We start from the raw sequence: 20,742 nt of genomic DNA, 5'->3' as shown, positions 1-20,742 counted from the left end.
GTAACTTTAGTTTGGGAGAATCAAAGGCATGTCATCCAAACCAGGAACCATGTAGACAAAAAAATGTGTGCAGGATTATCTAGAGCCTTGAGAGCTCGATTTCCACCATAGAGTGTATAAAAGATAAGACATGGACTCAAAGAAGATTCTCATGCTTCATAAGTTTACATGTGCCCTGCTGGGTCTTAAATTTAGTTAGGACCCGTTATCCCCCTTTTTGTTTCCAATGGATCCCTTCTAGAACGACAATGTCTATCTTATCATTGAGTTTTGAAATATTTTTATTTTATGTATAAAGGTGTTTTGCCTGTCATCTATTATGTATATCATGTGCATGGTGGTCACGAGGGCCAGAAGAGGGCATCAGATCATCTGCAACTGGGGAAACAGAAGGTTGTAAGATGCCATGTGAGTGCTGGGAAGCTAACTCTGGCCCTCTGAAAGAGCAGCAAGTGCTCTCAACTACTTAACTACTAACCTACCTCTCCAGCTCCTCCTCATCATTATATTTTTTTTAAGCATACAACTTGTTTGGTTTTTTTAAGGCTCACAATTGGAAAAAATGTGTTACAGGATGAAATACAACTTGAGTCTCAACTAGATCTGATTGAGATACTTAAGCAAGACTTTGTACCTGATTTTGAAAGCTGGGGTGCTTCGCAGCTCTGAGCATGGGTGCTGTACCTGCATCGTGAATCACTAGCAGCATCTGGCCAATTTGGCCAGGATCCAGTGTTTTGAGTGGGTCCACCCCATTATCTCCTCCATCTAGTAGCTGCTTGAGTGTGTGGAGCTCCCAGTGATCTGGGAGCATGTCATTGCTGTTGAAGATGAAATCTGATGCATGGCTATGATCAAAGATGGTGGTGGCCCCTGGCACCCTCTGAGAGATTGCTGAGCAGCTCCAGGAAGCTTTGGAGACCATGGAAGCTCTGAAGGGAGGCTCGGTGGCAGAGGAGGGCTCTGCAGAGGCTGTAGAATTCTTGAACAACTGAAAAAATGGTAGATCCTATGGGCAGATGCTTTTAAAATCTAGACATATGAAACTGGAAGGAGCAGAGCTTCTCACACAGAGGAGAATGGCAAAAAACAGACCCGGCGATGAAGGGTATGGAAGCCATACAGGAACATGCCCTCAGACAAAGAACATGGCATTACTGAATAAGGAGAGCTCTGTTGATGACTGTGGTTCACGTTACCACCGAAGGCCACGTGGATGCCCTTGGTCTCTGCTGCCACCTGAAGCTATGTTGATGCCTGTGGCCTGTGCTGCCATTGAAGGACATGAAGGTGTCTGTGGTCTGTGCTGTGGCCAAAGATTACGGGCCATGTTGATGTCCATGGTCTGTACTGACACTAGAGGCCATGTGGATGTCTGTGGTCCATGGTGTCACCAGAAACCACGTAATGTCCATGATCTGTGCTGCTGCTGACTGTAAAAGGCAAGGAAGGTTCTTTTGCAGTGGTGCTGATTACTGTAAACTCACAGCTGAGAATGAGAGTCATAGAAGGTTTTTGTGACAACCTCTTCACCCCCCCTCTCTCACCTCTCCAAAAGAAACAGTCTAGAGAAGAAGATATTTTAGAGAACTCTTAAAAATTGTGATAGGAATGCTGAAGTTAGCCCTTCACAGTTGATGGTTTCCGGTGGTGGTGGGGAAAGACTCAGTGTTAAAATTTTAAGGGGCTGGCCACTGGGAGTCTGATCATGCTACTGTGAAAATATGGGCAACCAAAATAGACTTGGTATTTTTTTCTTTCTCTTTTCTTTTCTGGGGGCAGGGAAGGTCACCAGTTGGGGAGAGGATTGGGAAGTGAATGGGATGGATTATGTAAAAATCCCAAATAATCAATAAAAATATTGTGTTGGATATTAAAAAAGATATTACATATATAATACATATTACATGCTACATATTTATTATATGTAAGTACACTGTAGCTGCCTTCAGACACCCCAGAAGAGGGAGTCAGATCTCATTACAGATGGTTGTGAGCCACCATGTAGTTGCTGGGATTTGAACTCAGGACCTTTGGAAGAGTAATCAGTGCTCTTAACCACTGAGCCATCTCTCCAGTCCCCATTAAAAAAGATTTTTAAAGCTTTCATTACAATGTCAAGTCTTTGTGGTAGGATGATATATATTACATACATGAATTTGGGGGTATGGAGAGCAGGGGCAGAGCAGCAGCATGCTTTGAATGTGTACAAAATTCATGTTGAAAAGTGAGGACAAATACTATTTATTTCTCATGGAGGATGCAGTAAATAGAAGCTAGCTTCAAAATGGACACTGGCTCTTTCAAGACATTTAGAGATGTTTATAAGTTTTAACAAAACATTTCTGAAGATTAAACTATTATAGTAAATGTGAAGATATTTTTAATTATAGGGAATAGGAAATTATTTTATGGCTCAGAACTGACAATGTCTATAGAAGCAAGACTTAAAGCAGAAACCACCAGCAATTACTTTAATACCAGTGGCTTCAACAGAAAATAATAGAATGAAATTTTGTATCTACTCTACACAGAGAATACATGGAGGAATAAAAGAAAAAGAAGTAGAGTGTTAAATAATGAAGTTATTGATACCTTACACTAAAGCATTTTTCTTCTTGGTTATAAAGCTTTTAATGGTATTAAACACATACTTATTTAATAAAAATACTTTGAGCAGCATTTTAAGTTTTATTTTATGTGTATGAGTGTCCTGCCTGCACATATGTATGTGTACTACATTTACGCCTAGGACCTGAAGAGGTCAGAAAGGATATCAGATTCCCAGAGACTGGAACTGTAGAAAGCTGTAAGTTGCTATGTGGGTTCTGGCAATTGAACCTAGGTCACCTGAAGAAAAATAAATGATCCCCACTGCGGAGCTATGTCTCCAGACCCCATGAAAGTACTTTTTATATTTACATTTGGAAACAGGGTCTTCAGTCCAGGTTGCTTCAAACATACTATGTAGCCAACGATAACCTGAAAGTCTTCTGGCCTCTACCTCCTAAATGCTGGGATCACAGGCATATAATATCACCCCCTGTCTATGAAGTGCTAGAGATTGAACCCAGGGCCTTGTTTATGACAGTAAACTATTCTACCACCTAAGCTACATCTGTAGCCCATAGAGGTACTCTGTACAAAGTAGTACCCATAATAAAGTGTTTCTTTGCTTCAGATGAGTTAGTACTAGTCATTACAAATGATTACTTATTTTAGTATACTAATTGTCAGAAAGTACTGCAGAGTATCTGTGATTAAAAAAAGATCAAAGCCTAATTTAATCTTATTTGTGGCCTTTACTTTACCTTTACTGGTTACTCAACATAGCTCCTTAGCAAATTGGATGACTTTAAATATCACGCACCAGTCACCTTTCCTATCAGTGTATATATAAAAAGCAACTTATGGAACAGCACCTGAGCAATTCTTGAATTAAGAAGATTATTTCCTTTTTATGCAAGCTTGTGAATTTTTCTTTAATCAACACTAAGCAAAAAAAAAAAAAGATAAATTTTATTTTACATATTTCCTTAAAACAAAAAGGTTAATATCTTCTGATTATATAATGAAAACACTCTTAGGACAAGGAGTAGAGGTCCACTGTAGGACATTTTCTATAGCCCAATATTTATAGTTTATAAATTTACAAAATTCAAATGTTCTGTTTTATTACTGATTCTTCTCTTGGAACTAGTGAGTTGGATTGGTAATTTAGAGAACAAAAGGCCACATATGAAAGTCTCCAACAACAGCCTTGACTGAGAAACCTGGGAGCAAGCTGACCCTTGGCACACCAAGTCAGAGGGAGGATCCGGGAATGTGCTATTTCTTAAGACTTAGGCCTGTTCTGTTCCCATATATTTTTCTAGCCATACTTCCTTGCCATTGTTCTCCCTGGTGATCTGTTAATCAAAACATTGTATTTGCTTATACATGCTTATAAGCATGGGTTAATGGTTGTACAGTGTCTTTGCATACATTTGCCTCCCATGAAATCTCAGCCATAGGCACACTGCATCCCTCCGAGTTTCTTGCAAGCTCTTTGGGTCCCCTTGCCCCCTTGCTGAAAACCCACACTGTAGACTTTACAGTTTGTTTCATGGACTGAGCTCTGCTGCTGCAGCACATACATATTTCCCCAGAAAACAATGTTACAGGGAAAGTCAGCTTAAAAAGAAATGAGCAGGGTCAGACCCAGTGTCAGAATGGTTGTTTTATTACACTACAGATGATGTAATGGCTAATAAATTTCAATATTAGCAGATGACGCATTAAAATAAGGACAATTATATTGTTTCCCAAGGATACAAATCTCTCAAATGAACATGTGTGATATTGCGTGAACTTACAAGGCTTGAACAATGAAGTAGGAGATAGGAGAACAGAAAGACAAAAGTACTATCCTAGCTGATCACTGTCAGTACTGGACCACCTACTTATATCAAATGAAAGACAATTAATTATATCACTGTCTCTCTTCAAAACTGTTGCTATCTGATATTTTGGTCATTTTTTCATATTCAACAACTTTAGTTCTTTCACATAGCTTCTCTAAATCCCACTAGTATGACATCATTCCAGGAAGTGTTGTGCTTCCTTATCCCATTCTAGCTACCAGCTTTTATGACTTGAGAAGACATGGGATCCTAACCATCAATATATACTAAATTGGTGATACAACCTTTTCACTCTTAAATTCTACATCTAAATTTGTTCTTTCCCTTTATAAAGAGCTCAGACACTCTTCAGCTTTTGTTTTTAGAAGCATCTTTCTAGTTTTAAGCTCATGTCTTAGAGCATATAAGTTACACTGCTTCTTTGGTACTTAAATTTCTTTTACTGTCAACCCTTTAATTTAGCATCTTAATGTATAAGCACCACTTAACTCTGTATCTTATCTACTAATTTGTATTCAGCTGCTGAAAAAGGGACCAACAAATATATAAACTGTTACTACTAAAAACTCAAAATAATTTGAATGTAGCATTTTTTCTTATTTCTTAACCAATGCTATTTCAGTATTTTACCCTTAGATGACAATCCCTCTTTCTTCTACATCCACATTTTTTTCACTTGTGTGTGTGTGTGTGTGCACGCGCATACACACATGTGTATGTGTTTTGTCTTCTTCTTTCCAGCTTTGTGACATTATTTGCTTTCTATTCCTGGTTGATTTCTAACCTAAGCTCTGAATTCCCAAAAGCAAAGACTGGTGGTCTTCCTCTTACCTTCTTTCTTGTTCTTCGCATATCTTCTGCCCTGTATGCTAGACTCAGTACTGAATAAAACAAAGTCTTAACCCTATCACACCTCATAGGGCTTCACTTTGTTGGTAGACAAATATGTAAAAACAAGAACAATAAAAAACTCACTCTCACACACACACACACACACACACACACCCTTGATATAATGTGAAAGTAATACATCTTTCTGAAAAATAAGAAAAAAGCAAGTAGAGCTCGAAGAGTAGTAGAGACTACTTTTAATTCAAGAAGTCCCTTGAGGAAGTGACATCTGAGGAGAGACCTGAAAGCAGCAAGGAAGTAATCCATGCCACTATATAAAGGAAAACCACTTTAGGAATAGCAATCATAAAGGCCCTATGGGAAGAATATGATTTGAAAATTTCAGAAGACATGTGTAGTAGGAAGACTGTCAAAAAATAGAATGGCAAAAGAAAAAATATCTATGTGTGGCTAGGATAAATGGGTCTCTGTACTGTAATCTGAAAGCCAACAAGGTCACACCTCTTAATCCTTCTAATCCTTTCAAATAGTCCTACTCCCTGGTAACTAAGTACTCAAATAAATGAGCTTGGGGGGGGGGGCTTCTTATTTAAACCACCAGTCTCCAACACAGAACTCCTTGTAGGCCTACAGAACTGAACTTATTCCTATTCATCAGATGATCCTCCACATGTTCCACAGGTCTAAACCTAATCATAGAATCAATTTTGTATCTTATTTCTCCATATCCAAGCTCTACCTTCTTCACCATTCTTGAGTTCAATTATCAGCATTAAAGTAGTCATTCTAGAGTCTATTACAATCATCTTCATAAGTGACCTACATTCAGGTACCACTTGCTTTCCATTTTAGTTCCTAAAGAAATTTTAGATCTTTTGTTTAATTCACCTTTAACTGCAACTTCAACTTCTTGTTTTGAATTCTTATAAGGACTGCTATTCATTATTTATTTATTTATTTATTTGGTTTTTTGGATTTGGTTTTTTCGAGACAGGGTTTCTCTGTATAGCCCTGGCTGTCCTAGAACTCACTCTGTACACTAGGCTGGCCTTGAACTCAGAAATTTGCCTGCCTCTGCCTCCCAGAGTTCTGGGATTACAGGTGTGTGCTACTGCCGCCTGGTTATTCATTATTTTTTTTTAAGTTAAGGTGCAATAAATGAGAATATATACTTATTGTCCAATATATGTTAATAAAGGTTTAATATATTATACAAATTATTATTATCTTTAATTAATGTACATATTAGAATTTATGTTATAACTAGATAATTGCCATATTTTTTATATTACTTGCACATAGAACACATGTAACATGTGTTCAGTATGCTTGCTGAGCTTTCTGTCAGTGTCAAAACACTTCTAAAGTATACAATTCTTCAGTAACTTTTGACTGGATAAAGATACAATACATACTAGTTATTCATACTCCTCATAGTGAGTTTGTTATCTTTGCAGCTCTTTTCCTGCAATGCCTCATCCTTTTTAATGGACTCACAGGACCACCTCATAGAGCATGCAAGGTACCAAACATTCCCTTACTTCTTGTTTTACACAGCCACACAGCCACACTCGCAGCCACAGCCACAGCCACAGGTACACACACATAGTGCACTGACCTGACCCACAAGAATGAATTAAATGCCTTTTCTCTGGGTCACACACTACCTGCTTGATCTTTTCTATAATACCTGATAATAGTCGGATAAGTGCCATTGAGCCTCCTCTTTTGTTTTTTTAAATTAAATATGAAATAACTATTTTATTATTTATTTGAATGTTTAAGAGTTCCTAAAAGTATAAACAATGTTTAACTCACTTTAGTATCCTCAAAACTTCATCAAAAGTGCAGTAACACAGACTTCCAATAAATGTATCAAAGAAATTCATCAGGTTATCTTGTGTTTAAAATTTAAAAAAAAAAAGAGTTTTCTTTATCCATTCTTGAATACTTGACAAACATTAACTTAAATTCCCATTTCCTTCTTTGAGATTCATGCTAGTGTGAGTGAAGGCTTTATCCACGGCAGAAACTGGATTAAACTGGAAGATAAGAGAAATTCTGGTTTCTGCCTTAATCTAAAAACCTCTAAACACTCTTCTTCCCTAGTTCCAAGCTACCCTGGAACACAAATAGAACTGTCAAGTCTTTTAATGAACCTAACTGTAAAGTAGAAAGAATAAAACCTGTGTGTTTTTCATTTCTTTCTCATTTAAATAATACTTAAAGTTCCTGTCATATCATACCCCCCTTCCTTCTAGCTACCTAAGGTAGCTAGAGTCTTATTTAGAATCTTTAGTTTACTCAACAACAGAATATTCTTTTGCAAACCAAGAAAAAATTCACAAAGAATAAAGGAGCTTCTGTAGAATTCAGAGAGGTATATTCATAAAGGTTTAATAGTAGCTGTATCATATATAAAGGAAGAAAGTGTGTAGTGACTTATTATTGTATTTATTGAAAGAACAAAAGATTTTATGGCTAGCTTTTTATTTTTTTTTACTTCTAATTTCATGGAATAACATTTTTCTTCATATCTGAATGTGTGGTATGTGCATGTATGTTCATGTTTGTGGGCACATGTGCAAGTGTGTACCTGTAGAGGCTGCCTGAGGTTGAAGCTGAGAGGTTCTTCAATCACTTTCTACCTTATTCATTGAGGCAGGGTCTCTCAATTGAGTCTTAGAGGTTGCAATGTGACTGGTATGATTATCTGGCTTGTTCTGAAGATTCAACCATCTCTGCCTTTCAAGTGCTGGAATTACAGGCAGATCAATATGCCCAACCAACATTGACATCGGCTCTGGGGAATCAAGTCTGGTCCTCATGTTTCATGGCAAGCACTTTAAACAACCGAGCTATCTCTTTAGCTCCTCAAGAAAATTTTTAGACAAAGAAAACAATATAAGGTCCCCTATCTCCAACTGTCAGTGGAGAGATAAGTTAATATTCCTCCTAGTAGATCTTTGGCTGTTATTTTCATAAAGGCCTACTTGCAAAATTGGTCCTTTGATATTACTTGGGAAAATGGCCTTTAAAACCATTCCTATGTGGTAAGGTAACTGCTATATCAGCTTATTTAGACAGTATAATAACACTTATAGTACATCTACTTTTCCTGAGTTTGGACTTTTGGTTGACATAGTATCTATGAGGCCAGCTCTGAATTAAAAAATAACAACAAACCCATATAACTGTCCTTTAGTGGAATTCCTTAGGTTTCCCACACATGTGACAAAATTTGTGAAGCCACAGGGAAGAAAGTCCACAGGAAGTCTGAGCACAGAATTTTCTACACCTTTTTTTCCATGAATGCTCTGGTTATGAACTTCTGGTACATCTCTGTAATAACTTACCATGTTCAATTCTATTTTAGCTGTCATAAAGAATGGAAGATGATAACAACAAATTTAGTTCCAGGATACATTAATACTTGAATCTTCCTCTTACCCAAATATCAATTAAAAAAAAAGAAAGAAACAAAAAAGAAAAACGCAATGCAAAACTGAGGAGCAGTGATAAATTTCTCTCAATCATAAAATGACCTTTATTACAGTAATTTCTTTCTTACAGTAATATTTAAAAGCTATACAGAGAGAAACAATGTTCTGTCTTATTTAATCATAATCATTTAAAATGAACCCAGCAAGTAAACCTTCCCAAACGACACAAACTTGTTTAAAAGGTAAGGAAAATCTCAATGTTGATTCATTACTATACTCTTCTGTTTTAATAATTATAGTTTTCCAAATAGTGTCCAACCATCTAATATTCTCAGTTCTCAGCCCCAATTTACCAGAATATTAATCAATTCTCAAATCTCAAACCACACACCTTTTGCTGCAGCTCTCTGACTGCCGAATCTCTATCCATGCATGCCTGTCGGAAGGCTTCATACGCTCTATTGAGTTGCTCACCAATGTTTTTATCCATTCCTCTTCGTCCTGTAGCATTACTATAAAGGATGGTAGGAATGCCAACTCTGGAAAATATCACAACAGCTTAGATAGTTATTAAAGTTATACATTTAAAAAAACTGCTTCCTGAAAAGAGTCCATAAACAGAGCACCAGGTGATATGAAGGTTTACAAAACTATAAAAATTTTCACCTGAAATCATGACTTGAAATATGAAATTTACAATGTTTAGTAAAAATAGTCTTTCCTAATATTCCAATACCTAAATCATTGCCCAGTTCATAAAAATGCTGTTTTGGAAATAGGTAGGAACCTATAAATGTCATGTAAAAATGGAGAAATAAAAGATCATTTAATTATTAACACTTTAGTATAGAAATATACATGAGTATGTAATATGAGAAGGGACTTCTCTTTACTAAATGGACAGTTACTCCTACTTAGAAGGTGAATTCTTGCTACACTAAATTAGAGCAAAACTAAATAGATAATAAATGTTTGTGGATGGAATTCACACTGTTGTTATCACAGAGCAATTAAAAAGTGTGAAAATGCTCTTATTTTAGAACAAAATCTAGGGAGAGCTGCTGTTGGATTGTACATTAAAAAAAAAAAAAGAAGAAAAAAAGAAAAGAAAACTCACATCCCTTCAGTCTCAACTCCACTACCTATTAGTTTCCTAACTTCCCTGCTGCTTTTGAACTGCAGATGATTTTCTCAGAGGAGGTAATTTGGTTTTCTCATCTCAGTTTGCCTAACATTTCTAATACATTCCTTGGCACTGTGCAGAGAACTCCTTAATGATTCTGACTCTTCCTGTGCAGTTACATAAAAAATACAACCTAGACTTTTTCTTTCTTTCTTTCTTTTTTTTTTTTTTTTAAGAATTTCTAAAAGCCACAGAAAAGACACGAATATCTATTGGTTTTCAAGGGTAACACATTGTTTCTTTTGGGGAAATCTTTGTAAATCTCAATTAACATTTTAAAACACTTATTTTATGTGTATCTGTATGCATGTGTTCATACACATGTGTCACAACACATATGTAGAGGTCAGAGGACAACTTTGGGGGACTCTGTTCCCCTTTTTCACTATGTAAAGTCTGGGCATTAAATATTTAAATCATATTTAAATATAATTCACATAAAATAAAATCTAACATTTTCACATATATATGTGGGCATTTAAAATATATTTCTATATGGCAGAACTGGTACAATTTTGTGAATATTTATTTTCCCTGATAGAAACACTGAACCTGTTAAAAGCTAATGTCAATTCCTCACCTCATTTATCTCTTAGCAAGTAATTGGTCAGTTTAAATGAATTTGTCTCTTTGTAGCATTTATATATATATATATATATATATATATATATATATGAAATGATAAAGGTTGGGGAATAGATCAGTGGTACAGTGTTAATCTAACATATCCAGGACCCTAGTTAAACCCATAATTATCATAAAATGAATAAATAAATGGAATTACACAACATAAGGCTTAAATGTGTGGCTTATTTCACATAAAATACTATTTCTGAGGTTCATCCATGTTGGAGCACATACCAACAACTTCTTCTTTTACATGGTAGAATATATTCCAAATGTTGTATGTTCACAGAATGCATATACACTTTGTTTATCTGTTCCTCAGTTGCTGGGTATTAAGATTCTTTCTATTTTTAGGCTACTATGAATAAAGCTACTATGAACTTTTGTATATGCATTAACATTTTTTAAATTTATTATTTTATGTATATAGGTGTTTTGCCTGCATGTACATCTGCATACCATATGCATACCCAGTGCCCAGAAAAAGTCTTTGAATTCCTTGGAACTGGAAGTACTGGAAATAGAACCCAGGTTCTCTGGAAGCACAGTCAGTGCTCGTAGCTACTGAGTAATTTCTCCAGTACACTATGGAGGAGAATGTCTGGGTCAAATGATAATCTACATTTTATTTTTGCGGGGACTGCCAAACTGCTTCCATAATGGCTGTGCAAGTTTACATTTCCACTAGCAATGCACAGAGGTTCCAATTTTTATACATCCTTACCAACACTTCTTGTAGTCCACGTAAAAAAACCATAGATGTCATAACATCTATGAACCACAACAATGACCAGCACTGCAATAATGGTACTCATATGTTAGAACAAACTAGTAGCTCTCTAAATGGACTTAAGGCCCATTTAACATTCTTACTACTAGTATTAGAAACTTAACCAGCTTCCTTGGATTAGTGAAGTCATGGCTCTTAGAAGAGACCTACTACCACTTTACTAGACAAGCATAATTCCAAGCTCCATTCTAAATGTTATCTTTATACCCACAGGTAACTGTAGGCACCATACTCATCAAAGAAGCTTCTCATCAACAGCAAATGGAGGCCATCACAGAAAACCACAAGTGGATACGATACAGAGAGTAACAGATGGTCAGGGATCCCTGGTGGATATATGTACAACATATCTCCGGCATCTAAGAATCTATAACATCTTGAAAGATTGGGAAGAAAGATTCTAAGAGTCAGACAACCAGTAAGTCTGCTGGGAGACTGCAACTCCTAGAAATGGCTGTCTAAACTAAGACTTGAACAATTACAGCATCAATAGACAACAGACAAAAGGCTACCCCAGCATGGGTGACAGCTCACAAAAGCTGGAAATCTAGAGCCCTGAAAACCCAAAAGCAAGCCCAACAGGTTGGAAGGTGTCCCTTCCAGGTGGCTTAGCTGATCCCTTCTTCAGACTGCTTTCTTGGCTGGTCCCTGCCTCTATGCTGCTGGGTTTGTCTGAGTCTTCATTGAAGCTTGGTTAGTCTGAAAGTGACTCTAAGCAGTCTACTGTTTGTTTTGTTGTTGTTTGATTTTTATTTTTTCTTCACTAATTTATTTATTCCCTTTACATCCCAATACCAGCTCCCTCTCCTCGAAGTACACCCTCATACAAATCTTTTCCCTATTCCCTCTTTTCCTTCTCCTAAAAGAAGGGGAACCCCCGCCACAAGGTATCACCCACCCTGGCACATCAAGTCACTGCAGGGCTTAGGTATATCCTTTCCAGTGGAGGCCAGAAAAGGCAGCCCAGTTAGGTGACTGGGATCCACAGGCAGGCAACAGATTTATGGACAGCCCCTGCTCCAGTTGTTGGGGGACCTGCATGAATACCAAGCTTCACATCTGCTCCACATGTGCAGGGAGCCTAGGTCCAGTCCATTCTTGCTCTTTGGTGGTTCAGTGTGATGGTTTGAATATGCTTGACCCAGGGAATAGCACTATTAGGTGGTGTGGCCTTGTTGGAATAAGTGTGGCTTTGTTGGAGGTAGTGTGTCATTGTGGGCATGGGCTTGAAGACTCATCCTAGCTGCCTGAAAACCAGTCTTCTACTTTTTGCCTTTGGAGCAAGATGTTAAACTCAGCTCCTGTGCCATACCTGCTTGGATGATAATTGATTAAACATCTGAACCTGTAAGCCAGCCCCAATTAAATGTCGTTCTGATAAGAGTTGCCTTGGCCATGGTGTCTGTTCACAGTGGTAAAACCTCTAAGACTCTAGGAGCCCTCAGGGGTCCAGGTTAATTGACTTTGATGGTCTTCCTGTGAATTCCCTATCTTCTTTGTGCTCCTCAATCCTTTCCCCAACTCTTCCTCAAGATTCCCTGAACTCCATCTAATATTTGACACCAACAACCTAAACAACCCAATTAAAAACAGGGTACAGAGCTAAACAGAATTCTCAACAGACAAATCTCTACTGGCCAAGAAACACTTAAAGAAATATTTAATGTCATTAGTCATCAGGGAAATGCAAATCAAAAGGACTCTGAGATTCCACCTTATACCCATCTGAATGGCTAAGATCAAAAACTCAAGGACAGCACATTCTTCTGAGGATGTAGAGCAAGGGGAGCATACCTCCATTGCTGGTGGGAGTGTGGATAAATTTGGCAGTTCCTCAGTCTACTGTTTGTATACTCTTATAACAAGAGGGACTAGAGAATCTAGACAGTTTCAAGGACTTCCTGTCATAGGGAGTTTTCTTTCAGGATGGAGTGTTTTACCTCACTTAGAAATCCTGTTATTTCATCTCCTTGTAAGTAATTTGTCCTAAATAACCTGGTGCTTTCTTTTTCTTCCAAGTTTCCTTCCAAGATTAACCTCAGAGGCTTTAACCTCTGAGGAAAACAGCTACATCACAAGTTATCTAATACTAGGTGGACAACTTTGAAATCATAAACACTTGTATGCAAATAAATCGTGGAGCTATTTTCAATTCTTTAGGTCTTTGAATGAGATCACATGATGTCATTAAGAGGAACTGCTAAGTAAATCCCACATGGGTGCATACTACTTCCTGAAATAAGAACACAGGCTGAGGAATTAAGTTTTTCTTGATACAAAAAAATAAATGGTACATTTAATTCAACCAAGATGAGAAATGTGTGTTAGATTAGTGACAGTGACCACAGGAAAAGGAAAGTCTCTGGGGGTAGTTACATATCAATTATATTTTGGTGTGCTTTTCTGGAAAAATTGTTACTCTCCAGGAAAATACATTTTATTTTGAGTAAGCATGCTTAAATCCAAACCACACGGCCAATCACCTCCCTCTTTTCAGTTACAAGTACTACTAATTTTAGCAGGTACTGATGAAGGGACTATACTGTGGACACTGACAAGTGGACACAACTACCAGACCACTGTCTTTTTCATTTGTGTCAATTTTCGGCTAGGTGGCATAAGTGTGCATAAAGCTCCCAGAAGAGGCGGAACAAGAACGAATAAGCTTGTAAGTGGTTCGTTGGTAAGTGGCTACATAATGTCTGGACATACTACAGTTCAATCGACTTACGAAAAAGAAACCATTTTTCTTGGTTAGCCACTGTTCTGTAGGTTTTTAAAAGAAAAGAGATGTGCTATATTCAATTCAGTAAAATATTTAAGACAGGGTCAGTGCTAAACACATTGTATATGATGCTTTTGTTCCCCTCAGGAGACAAAATAGTCATGGGGCTTACTTTTTCTCCCATTAAGCCTTATTATTTAGTGAGGCGAACATGTAAGAAAAAAACTAACCAACTCAAGAAGTTAATGATAAATGTTAGATAAAAGGTATGAGCCTATTTTGATAGGGATTTGGCTAGAAAAAGAATTAACTATTTGCAAGATTTCATCCAGTGGTTGAAGAATTTTATGAATGTTTGTGTTAGAATTGAAGAATTTGCTGCTAAAGGACAAGCTAAAAGTTCAAATAAAAAAAACTCAATCAGAAAAAAATGTGAAAACTTCATATAGGATATGACAGAATGAGTCCTAAAAGATGAGAAGGACTTCAGAAGAACAGGATTAAAGAAAGAACATTCATTCTGAAACAGCAACAGCACTAATAGGCTATATTTGGTGACTCGAGTATTCTCTTTATGAAAGTCTAGTACAGAGAGTATGAAAGTGGAGATTCTAGATATGGTATAGTCAAGTCATCATGTATGATGGTCCTGCAAAAACCCTAGGGCACCTATTCTTAAAGCATTCACTGCATAAACTTCAACATATTCAGTTAAGGGAAGACTCAAGCAAGCATTAAATGTCTCTGAAAAACTTAACCTTTACCCTGTTCAACTAAAGGTTTAATGAGGGTTTTCAAGAAGAGTGCAGATATATTTCTACAAGGAAGACTTTCTCATGTTCTTGGCTCCAAGAGGACCAACAAAGGGAGCTGGCTATCACTGTCTATGTACTGCATCAACTAAAGTACCCAAGAGCAAGGTCATTGTTGATGTTTGAGAGTGGAATGGTCCTCATAGGCTCTATGTTTCAAGGATTGGTCCTTGACAACTGGTGCTCTTTTAGAAGGAAGTGGAACCGTCACCAGATAGTACTTTGGTGAGTGTGGGCCTTGAAGTTTGAAAGTGTGACCCCACTCTTTGTCCTCTCTTTGCATCCTCACTGGATTAGTGTGTCCAGGGATCTCACATTTCTGCTACCAGCCCTAACTATATAGCTGTATCTGTCTTAAACTGTAACTCAAAATAAGTCATTGTCCTCTTAAGTTGCTTGGCAAACATTTTGGCTAAACTGACAAGAAAAGTAATTAATCCAGCTATTATGTAATTTATCATTTAGGTCTGCTATAATGCTATACATCTGTAATTCCAGCTTAAAAGTATGAGGCAGGAGGACTATCCCAAGTTTGAAGCCAGCCTGAGCTATATAGTAAGTCCAGATCTGCCTGGACTATATAGTAATACCCTGTCTCCAAACAACAAGCAAGCAAGCAAACAGAATAAACAAAAAATAGTTTATCATATGAAACATAAGTCCATAGTCCTAAGGCCATCATCCTTAGAGGCATTTCTGAAGTATCTTCAGCAGTATCTATATGTCTCCCAGACTATACATGAAGCTAAATTATTATGTTCTTCATTCATTTAAGATAGCTAAAGAACTGATTTCATGAAGCATGGAAATATCCTTGCACTCTGATTTAGAATTACCACCAAAGCTCATGTAAAGTACTGAGTCTTTACACTAAAGAAAAGTTAAGTATAAAAAAAAAAAAAAACAAAATCCCAATTATACTTAAAAAAAAAAAAGGAAAAAGAAGGTACAAGTGGATGTCAGCAAGGAAATAATGTGAGGATATTCTTTTTTTCTTTTTAAAGCTTTATTTATTTATTTATTATATGTAAGTACACTGTAGCTGTCTTTGGACACACCAGAAGAGAGCATCAGATCTCGTTACGGATGTTTGTGAGTCACCATGTGGTTGCTGAGATTTGAACTCAGGACCTTAAGAAGAGCAGTCAGTGCTCTTAACTGCTGAGCCATCTCACCAGCCCCGTGAGGATATTCTTTAGAAACTATTGCTACATTCTACATGAAAGTGAGTGCTTGGAGTAAAATTAGAGAAAATAAAAGATCCACAGACGTTTCAAAGGTGAAAGTGACAGAAGTTTTGATGGCCAACTTGATATGCATTAACAGGTAAGAAGGCAGAACTTGAGCACCTGTGATTCTAAACTAGTCAGGAAAGAGGTATTAGGACGTACTCCACACAGAGCATAAAATGATTCTGTTGCAGATGGTCCATCAGTATGATTTTCCAGAATATTAAAATAATAGTAGTGAAAGACACAGGGTAAGAGGAAGAATGTTTGGTGGGGGGTGGATAGGGTGGTTGAGAATACACTGAATTAAATTTTGAATAAGCATGCTAGAAAAGATAATTAATGAGAACAGCTAATAAATTGATAATTTATTAAAAATAAAGATTAAATATGGTTTTCCCACTGTTTGTATTCCTGGCACTGGTGTATCTTTGAACAGTAATATTCAAATATTCTTACCAAGAAAAGTGCAGGGAAAAATTATTTTTGAAAAGGAAATAAGATAGGCTCACTTATTTATCTATAAATGCTAGAAGGAAAACTAGGAAATGCATAAAACTTGTCACTGTAACATAATTTTCTAAAAGAGGTTATTAATGCAATAGGTAGTAATACAGATCTGTTACACTTTACATACAGTTAAACAACAGGAAACATATATCTCTGGCAGGTGCTTGACTTCTTTTGTATGTGAGTGTATGTGCATGTGCAGGTGGCCTTGTGTAGGCTGGAGGAAGATGCTTGATTGGTCTCTGCCTCATTCCCTCTGCACTGTACTTGATATTCACAGTTTCAGCTGGTAAGCACTAGCAACCCTCCTGAAAGCAAGCATGCTGGGCCCGGCTGGGCCTTCTTACATGGGTTCTAGAGACCTAGAGCAGGTCCATGTGCTTGCTCAACAAGCCTCTTGCTCACAGAAGAATGCATGTCTTTTAAAAATCTCTTTTCTAGCTGGGCATTGGTGGCTCATGCCTTTAATCCAAGCAGAGGCTGAGGCAGAGGCTCTCGGATTTCCACTTATTCGACACCAGCCTGGTCTACAGAGTGAGTTCCAGGACAGCCAGGGCTATACAGAGAAACCCTGTCTCCAAACCAAGAAAAAAAATCTCTTTTCTAATCTGCCAAATTTATGACAATAAAGTATGGCTAATAATGTTTTTTTTTTTTTTCAGAGAAGTAGTTTGTATCCTCTTAAGTACTTACCATGAAATCTTTGAAAAATATTTTTCAGTAATCTTTTAAAGATTCTTCAAATGTAAGAGAACAATATACAAAATGTGATAGGCTGTACAACATTAACAAAGGGAAAATCTGTTTCTAAATTAATACTTAAAATCTTAGTAGTCAGCAGATTAGCCTCCCTTCTAGCACCCTGAGTCACTGCGCCAGAACAAAAGGAAGGAGGACTGACTATAAAGGGAGTCTTCTATAGAGAGTGAAATTTCAGGATAAAGCTTTTCACAAAAGGCCCATTTTTTTTCTTTAAATCACAAGTTTAAAACTGCTGAGCAGCATTTAGCCTTGAGAATATTAAATCGATAAATAGGAAGAAGCAAAGTCCTTGTAATTATAAAGCCATAACCTGCATGCTCTTAACCACTGGCATAGCTCCTCATACCTCAGTGTTAATTTCCCTGAGGACATCTAGAGGCTCTTGGGCAAATGGTTGCAAGTCACAACTTGTCTTATTAGAAGTAATTGTGAGAATGCCAATGAGAAAGTAAATAAGGTTTCAGAGCTCTCCAAATCTCTATTTCCACTTAATCCCAAGATGTTTAGGGTGTGACTTTAAATGTATTATATACATTTAAATCTAGATTCAATATTTTTATACTGTGTAGCTTACTCTCATTACAACTGATGAATATTCCTGATAAGCAGCATTTAGCCTTGAGAATATTAAATCGATAAATAGGAAGAAGCAAAGGAGCTAACCTGCTTTAGCCCCATGTACCCCAAATCATTGGGTAGTTTGGCAATTTTTCAGATTTCCACCTATGCCACAATTATCCAAGTTTTCACTCTTTTATTTAAGGTCATACCAGTTTCTCTTAAATATGAAGATTCAGATCTAATAAATTTTAGCATTATTTTTGTGCCATCCCACTGTAGGGAAGGATGAGTTGACTACAAATTTGGTCTTCTATATAGATTCTATTTGTCTCTGAAAAAAATTAAATGATATAAAACTGAGTGTAGACAACTTTCATAAAACATACTGTCTCTAACAGAATTCATAAGTTTAGATATCTCTATATGGACCTTTCCACGGGCCTCAGTCATCTGCCCATTTTAAAATGTTGGTGGTTATAACATAATTTACTTCTGATAAATACATTAGGACCATCAAGCAACAAATATCAGCAAATTGTATACAAGTCTTATTAGATGCTAATTCTGTATAAGGAGAAAATGTCACACATTTTAAATCACTGTCATGGGCCATGTTATAGCAGGAATATGTAAAACATACCTCCATACATGATCTGCTCTTTGAACTGTTCCTGAAGATGGAAACAAAAACAGTAGTTGCTAATGTAGACTTTCTCTTTCTTTCTCTCTGGTTTCTCAAGACAGGTTTTCTTTATGCATCCCTTGCTGTCCTGGAACTCAGTCTGTAGAGTAGGCTGGCTTCAATCTCAGAGATCTTTTTGCCTCTGCCTCCCAAGTACTGGGATAAAAGATGTGCACCACTACCACCCAGCTACATTAGACTTTCTCTTTAAAAGAAAAAAAAGTATTTTGATGCTTTGGCTGAACAGCCAAAGAACAACACTACATTTCTGAAATTTCTATCACTTTTCAGAATATAAACAAACATTTTCATTATAATGGCATTCTTTCAGAGAAAGTTGAGTATAACATCAGACCTTCTTTGACCAAGCAACAATGACCCTTCTTACTTGATGTTTCTCTTATCAATACATAATCATCCCAAATCCTATTGACATTTCAAACTGTCTACAGATAATTAAAGACGTGACCCAATGACATGTCTTCAAAAATCCTGAGAGATATACAGCCATGGGCCAGGGCAATTTAAGTTCTTTGATTTGCATTGCAACAATGAAGGAAGTAAAAAGCAGTCCTCTAAACATGAGACAATAGCACAAGAAATGTTGGGCTGCCCCAGTGGTTTCCTATTCCTCATGGAAGACTACAAGGACTAGGATGGAGTCAGACATATATTTGCCAGATGCTTTATACAAACCACCTGCCTTACACATATTCTGGTACTTTGAGGATAAGAAAACCCAACTTCAAAAGTGTGTGTTAAGTTAGCTAAGGTCACAGAACTAGAAAATGGAAGTATTGGATGAACATAAGTCTCAGATGTGAAAACACAATTTTTAGTTCTTTGCTGCTAATTTAGTCCCGTGTTTTGTTTTGATTTTTTAATTTGGGGATAGGGTGGTTCCTGGCTGTCCTAGAAGGTCAGGTTGGCCTCAACTCAGAGATTCACCTGTCTCTGCCTCTTGAGTGCTGAGATTAATGGCATATGCTACCATGCTTGGCTGATCTTCCCCTCCCCCTCCTTTCTTGTTTTATTTTACTTTTCTAGATGACAAGGCCTTGTTATGTAGCCCAGGGTCTTATTAGTAACCCAAGCCACCAGATTTGCCATCACTTTTCTTTAGCTTCCCAGGCTCCTAATCTTTTAAAATAAACTTTTCCTATTTTCAGACATAATAATGTAAGTCTGTTTTCTCTGGGACCAGTATTATGCTGCTATCAAAGTCAAAATCCTGGACATAGGCAGTAAAAGCCTGGAGAAAGTTGTGGTGCTTTAGGAGCTCATTAAGACTTGGGATATTGATGCAAAACAATTTTGTGTCTCCAATAATCTACTTCCACCAGACTGAAGAACCACAGGCCAAATGGTAGAAATTCCAGCATATCTACCCTAAAGTGATATGTAATTCTTTTTTCTTTTCTTTTTTTTTTAATATTTTTCTATATTCTTTGTTTACATATAAATATAATAAATCTTCTTTTTTTAAAAAAAGAAAGAAACATCTTATATTTTCTGTATCTCAACTATAGTTCTTCTAATTTTAGTATCAGGAACAAACCCCAGAAAAATCAGTAACAGTGCACATACATAAATAAGACACTTTCTACTCTCAGTTTGGTTAGGCAGACCTTTCATGTTTGCCTTACTCAAAAGAAAATGGGAAAGAACCATCACTCCTGATGTTGATGATCATTCATCACCTCCAGAACTATATAAGAAGCAAACACCCAATTTCTAATCATACTTTTCACATCATAAACTTTAGTTATGGATATGATATACGCATAGTATGCCACACTAAGCAATTTCTATATTCGAATTATGCAGCTGATAGAAATATTTAATATAGTTCCAACAGTGTAAAAAAGTTTTGTTCTGCGTTTTTTTCTATAATTTGGTTAGCTAAAATTATCAGAATAGGACATCTATACCAGCTGACCTAAAGATTCCCAGAGTAATGCTCTAAATGTTAGAACCTGGTAGAAATGTGTCTCCCAAGAAGGAAATATTTTATAGGCTCACACCCATGAGTTTCAGTTTTGCTTCACTTCCTTGTTTTCTCCATAGTACATGGGGATGTATGTGTTAGGATGTATGTGTTAGGGATGTATCTTGTTGCCATGTAAACACCGAACTGTGTACTTAGCCAAACCTGATAGTATA

The 20,742-nt window shown here is 36.8% G+C and overlaps 1 protein-coding gene across 5 annotated transcripts in view; it reads right to left on the bottom strand.

Moving 5' to 3' along the window:
- The window catches only part of Tank (TRAF family member associated NFKB activator), a 73,439-nt gene that overhangs the window by 34,615 nt on the left and 18,082 nt on the right, over positions 1–20,742 (bottom strand). For all 5 annotated transcript variants that reach the window (XM_052182562.1, XM_052182565.1, XM_052182563.1 and 2 more), the window contains one exon: positions 9,090–9,237. In XM_052182562.1, the coding sequence (XP_052038522.1) occupies positions 9,090–9,188 (99 nt within the window). In that variant the 5' untranslated portion in view covers positions 9,189–9,237. Of the gene's footprint in view, positions 1–9,089; positions 9,238–20,742 lie in introns of those variants that run through there.

This window comes from Apodemus sylvaticus, chromosome 5, assembly GCF_947179515.1.
Source record: "Apodemus sylvaticus chromosome 5, mApoSyl1.1, whole genome shotgun sequence".
Taxonomy (NCBI): Eukaryota; Metazoa; Chordata; class Mammalia; order Rodentia; family Muridae; genus Apodemus; species Apodemus sylvaticus.
Note: the sequence above shows the minus strand (reverse complement) of the source record. Positions and strands in the feature narration are given on the sequence as shown.